Source organism: Arachis hypogaea, chromosome 7, assembly GCF_003086295.3.
Source record: "Arachis hypogaea cultivar Tifrunner chromosome 7, arahy.Tifrunner.gnm2.J5K5, whole genome shotgun sequence".
NCBI classification, from domain to species: Eukaryota; Viridiplantae; Streptophyta; class Magnoliopsida; order Fabales; family Fabaceae; genus Arachis; species Arachis hypogaea.
Window position 1 is genome coordinate 13,824,925 of NC_092042.1, and position 6,276 is coordinate 13,831,200.

Sequence of the window (6,276 nt, forward strand, 5' to 3'; positions counted from 1 at the left end):
CAAAGAAAGGTGTAACCATGGAGGGGGCGCAGTGAAACCCTAGCAGAGCGTCGGGCGCTAGATGAGGAGTACGTACTCCTACTGTAAGAATTGTACCACACTATATATAATTATGTATTTTTTCATTATGTTATGTGTATACTAAACTTAGTTACTAAAATTAATTATTGGTATAAAATATATATTGGAATATAAATATATATTAAAAATAAATTAAATTACATATATATTTATATACAAATACATTAATAAATAATTTTAGTAACTGATTTTGATATACCGATAATATTTTTGATATCGTGCATATATAAAAACGAGATCTAAGTTCATCTAAGCCAAATAGAGGCTTATCCAGAGCAAAAAAAACTTTAAATCAAGAGAATTTGTACCACAAAAACTAATACAATGAAAAAAGAATAACTGAACCATTAAAACGAAGATAGTAGAAAATTTACACCAAATTATAATACATTATAAGACGACAACACCAATTAAAATTTAAAACAAAGTAATAACGCCAATAGAAAGATAGTAGAAAATTTACACCAAATTATAATACATTATAAGACGAAGACACCAATTAAAATTTAAAACAAAGTAACAACGCCAATAGAAAAAACTGAAAGTTACGCAGCAAGAATACAAACAATTAAATCATAAATAACACAATAAAACGTTACACAGCAGCAACAAATTTTTTTAAGATTAACCAGGAGAGTACAATTTTTTTAACTAAGATTAACAAAATTTTTAAAGATAAAAACTTAAAACTCAAATAAGTTGATTCACTATCATGAAACAGTTATTCAATCAAGAATAAGTAAGAATGAGCCGAATCAATTTATCATCAAGTAATAAGCTAGTAACAGAATTAATCAACCAAGAACAAATCAGGAATAGAGTTAAAATTCTAGAATGCAGTAGTATATAAAGTACTCCCACTCCTCTCATATGATCATTTTCTTCTTTTACTCATTTCTCCTATTTTTTGGTAAACCAAAAGGAATTTGCTTATCTCTTCGGTCCTATAAATTTAAATATGAAAAGTCGTAGCTTGATTATCAATAAACTTGAAAGATGGTAAGAAAGGAGAAAAGAAGAATTCTTCTTTCGTTTCAGATATTAATAACGGATAATTTTGTTCTTTCAATTAAATTTAAATAGTCGTCTTTGTTTTTACTTTCAACGACCCTCTTAGCTGCATCAGCTTATAAAATTTTCTCTCTCTCTTCGCCGGAAAAGAAAGAGCGGAAATAGTCTCAACATTTAAAATATTTTATTAGATAAAAAAAAAGATTGGTGCTAAGATAATCAAAATTCATACCAATGTACAAGAACAAGGAAATCACCGATATTTTAACTGTTAATTAGTTCATCATTTTTTTAAATAAAAACTTATTATCTTAATTTATTTCTAATCACTTGTATTGCCTATGCATTTATTATAACTTGTAAAAGTATACTAGAAGCATCAAATGATGAAGATAAAAAGATAGTCAAACTTAATATTAATGACCTAATAAGAGAAATAGAAGATAACTATAAAACTTCTTGACTAGATTCATCATGCATCATGATGCAAGAAGGAGTACGAGCTAAAAAGATAACTGAGAATGGACATTCAATGAGTAGAAAATAACTATAAGGAAGATTAGTGCTAAGAGAATGAGTAGAAACCTTTATAATTATCTTCTACATTCTGAACATCCATCTTCAGTCAACTTTCTTTTGGCTCGTACTACTTCTTACGTTATGAATCTAACCGCGTAGAAAACTTTATAATTATCTTCCATTCCTCTTATTAAATTACCAATATTAAGCTCAATCAGCCTTTTATCTTTACCGTTGGATGTTTCTACTATGCTCTCACAAGCTCCGTAAATATATAAACAATACAAGTATCCATTTAAAATAAAAATAAATTAAGATAATAAAATTTTAATTAAAAAATCATGAACTAATTAACAGAAAAATAAGTAGTTAAAATTACAGTAATGTTGAGATTTTTTTTTCTCTCCTTTGAAAGAAAATTTTACAAGCTGATGCAATTAAGAGATGCTCATTGAAAATAAGAACAAAGACTTTGACGATTATTTAATTTGATTGTAAGAACGAAATTATTGACAATATCTATGTGAAACCAAAGAAGACTTTTTTCTTTTGCCTTTCTTATCCTCTTCCAAATCTAATGATAACCAAACTACAATCTAACTTATTTAGATTTTTAGGACCGAAGAGATAAACAAATGCAACTCTATTTTATAAATAAAAAAAAAAGGAGAAATGAGAAGAATATGAACAAGAGGAGTGGGCGTGCTTTATGTACTACAGTAGTATTGTTTTATGAACACAAATTTTGTATACATGCATGTCTGAAAGGGGGGAGAGAGAGACTGGTCTCTGGTTTTTTTTTTTTGGGACGGTATTGAATAGTTTGAAGACCAACCATCCATTGGGCCCATAACTTCAAAATTTCACTAAAAACAAATTACAAGGCCCAAAAAAAGAACGGGCTAGTGTTGGAAAACCAATTTGCACTTCATCACTTTCCTTCAGGAAGAACCCAGAACCATGATGTTTCATGAAGAACCAAGAATCATAGAACATTCTGGAGTGTCTCTGACCACAAACTCTTATCCTAAGGACAACAAATTTATTATATATATATATATATATATATATATATATAAAATTGGTATCACAAGATTTCACAAGACCTTGATAAATTTTTCTGCTTTATCAATGGGTGATGGTATATTCGGATACCCTTTTAGACGATTCTTCTTGGGTCATCCTCCTATTTTCAGAGAATGGTCTGGTTCAACTGCACTCCTGGATTGGCTTGAATCCCCCACTTCCCACATCTTTAAAATCAATGTTCCAGGTAAATAAAACTATACCCAACTCAATCACTTATAACTTCATCGTGTATGATTGAATAAACTAAGTCCTGTTCTAATCTCAAGTAGATTACAATAAAAATTTTATTTTCTATTAATCTAGCTTTAGATCAATGTTATTAGAATCTATTGTTAATAATAAATTGGTTAATTGATTATGATTTGTGTGTGTGTGGGATCATAATAATAATATAGGATTCAGCAAGGATGAGATAAAGGTGCAAGTTGAGGAGGGAAATGTTCTTCACATCAAAGGTGAAGGTGGGAAAGAGGAGAATCAAGCAAAAGAGAAAGACACTGTCTGGCATGTTGCTGAGAGAGGGACAACTGGAAAAAGTGATTTCTCAAGGGCAATTGAGTTACCAGAGAATGTGAAGATTGATCAAATTAAGGCACATGTTGAGAATGGTGTGCTCACTGTTGTTGTGCCTAAAGATGCATCACCTAAATCCCCTAAAGTTCGTAACATTAACATTACTAGCAAGCTCTGAAGTCTAAGATCATTTTGGAAAAAAATTGTTAAGGTCAATAATAAGAATTCAAAGAACAAAAGATGAAAAGAAGAAAAAAGATGTATCCTGTGATGTAAAATGTTTGATGTAAGAAAAAACGATTGCGTGGTTAATTAAAGAGTTTCTTTATCTTACTCTTTCTTACTCTTAGATTTATCATTTATGCGAACCGTGTGTAACTTCTATAAATTACTTAACAGTTGCCACCAAAATTTTAGAACTAATTCCTCAATTTCATTCATTTTTGTCTTATCTGTAGTTTGAAATGAGGCAAACGGATTAGTCCGTCCCGGTCTGTCCTCCTAAAAATTTGTCATTTAACGGGCTAGTACGTTCTGCTTCTCTAATAGAGCGGTTTCGAAATTTTTTTCCGTTCCATTAACGGCAGGCTAGGTCTGTTAATTTTTTTATTAATTTTTTATTTTTTATTAATAAATTATTAAATATTAAATAATATATATAATTTTAAAACTATTTTAATGAATTTATAATTTTTAAAAATATAAAAAAATTATAATTTTTAAATTCATAAATATTAAAATTTTTAAAATAAAATAATAAAATTAACATTGTAAAAAATAAAATAATATTTTTTAAACATCTTTAAATTTTTCATCAATCAAATATAAAATATAATTTAAATTATAATTTAAAATATTTTTAATTATCATTTTTCATTAAAAAAAATAATGATAAACTTGTAATTCTATGAATTGGGTGGTGCGGACGATTTTAAATTTAGTCCAACTTATTTTTCTCAGTGAGTTAGGCAACGGGACTTCTCCTGGGGATGCTCGGGGACGAACTGTAAATTCGTTGGCAATATGTCTATGCTGGTAAATTTAGTCCAACTTATAATTTATTTGTATTCTTTAAATAGATGTTTCAGAATTGTACAGATATAAATTTTGTTTTGTCGGTAGATTAGACAATTCTCAATTTTAGGTACACAATACATACCTACACATTCTTCATATACTTACTAATTTTTCTTTTCAGTTGCAGCTGATAGGACTCGAACCCGAAACTCTTGAGATGAGAAAAAGGCGGAATGTCGTGTAAGCTAAGGCTAAATTTGAAGTGTGTACTAAGTACTAACACATGGACATGTGAACATTTGAGTAGGGTGAAATTTATGGAGCAAAAAGAACCAATTTTGATAAAAAAAAAAATTAGAAGAGAGAGTATTCTCTGTATTAAAATGTTTAAAACCTAACCAAGTTGGGTTGGTCTAATGGTTAGTTTATTGGTCCGTTTAAATAAGTGTCAGGGTTCGAATCCCGCCTTGTGCATGCAGCAATCTATTGGCTAGCGACAAACTCTTAAATGGAGCTCAGTACCGCGGCGGATTAGTTATTGACCTATCGAGTTGGGAGATACCGTGGAAAACAAAAAAAATGTTTAAAACCTCGCTGTAATTCAAATATACTGAAATATACTTATCAAAAATATAATTATAATAAAAGTTTAATTACTATGTTGGTCTCTATAGTTTTGCAAAATTTTTAATTATGTACTTATACTTTTTTCTTTTTAATTGAGTCTTTGTACCAATTTTTTTTAAATTGGGTTTCTACACTTTTTTTTCTTTTATTTAGGTCCCTGCACTAATTTTTTTTTTAGTTGGGTCTCTATAAAATTAAGCCGATTACTGTTAAAAGGGACCTAATTAAAAAAAAAATTGGTGCAAGAACTCAATTAAAAGGAAAAAAAATATAGGAACCTAATTGAAAATTTTGCAAAACTATAGAGACCAACAGAATAATTAAATTTATAATAAATTGTATATCTATAAAAAATGTACGATTTTGAGCTGTCAAATTGTGCTAACAAAACTGTAACGGTAGAAGTAATTCGTCCCATCAAAAAATTTTGTCTCCATTAAAATAAATCACAGGGTTAAAATGATTTTATGGTAATATACACCTATAACTCTTTCATATTTAATTAGCAACGCATGTATGTTAAATTGTAGAAATGAGGTATAAAGTTTATAAAAATTGGATTTTGATTACTTATAAATAGTGGTAGAAATGGGTTGAACCGAATCAAGCTAGTAATAAGTATAAATAGAAATAGGTTGAGTCGAGTTTTAGTTTTGATGAATCTGTTTTATGTTGTAACTAAATACTAAATAAATAATTCAAGCTTGTGTCTATTACTTTTCATAGTTTTTTTTTTCAGGTTTGAGTTCAATACTTCATTCTGTTTAAAAACTAACAAATCCACAAGTCTATTTGAAAAAAATTATAACTCAAAACAATAAACTAAAAGATTTTAAATTGACATAAATGTATTTTAAAATTTATAATTTATAATTTGTAAAGTATAATTTATTTTTATATCAATCGTTAGTCACATATTATAATCATACTTATAATTTATAAATTTTTTTTAAACAAAAATGTCACAATTTTAACTAATCTTGATCATTAATTTTTTAATTTTATTTTGTATTTAATATAAGTAAATAGTTGAAAGTCTAAATTAAAAATAATTTATTTTTATAAAAAAATATTTTCACGAGCTGACTCAATGAATTTCGTAAGTTTTTTAAAGTCTATATTCTAACCTTTTTAACTAATATGCTTTACAAAAATTTTAAGTTTGACTTATTTAATAAAACGAATCGAAGCAAGTTAAGTCTAAAATAAATTGTGCCACGAATTTTTGTTGGATAATCCGACCCACTTCTACATCTACTTACAAGGAAATAACTTAAATTAAATACTTATTTCTTTTTCTTTTTTTTTTTGTAAGGGTTAAGGGTTTTTTTAATTTAAATACTGTTTTTAGAAAGATAATTAATATAGAATTTTCTAACATATAATTATAAAATAATTTATATTTTTAAATTATTTTTA

General features: G+C 27.5%; 1 protein-coding gene across 1 annotated transcript; it reads left to right on the forward strand.

Moving 5' to 3' along the window:
• The first annotated feature begins 2,677 nt into the window (after window positions 1-2,677).
• LOC112702548 (15.7 kDa heat shock protein, peroxisomal) lies at window positions 2,678-3,546 on the forward strand. The gene is made up of 2 exons (XM_025753638.2): window positions 2,678-2,884; window positions 3,096-3,546. The coding sequence occupies exons 1-2, from the start codon at window positions 2,743-2,745 to the stop codon at window positions 3,389-3,391; spliced, it is 438 nt and encodes a 145-aa protein (XP_025609423.1). The 5' UTR covers window positions 2,678-2,742; the 3' UTR covers window positions 3,392-3,546.
• The last annotated feature ends 2,730 nt before the right edge of the window (window positions 3,547-6,276 follow it).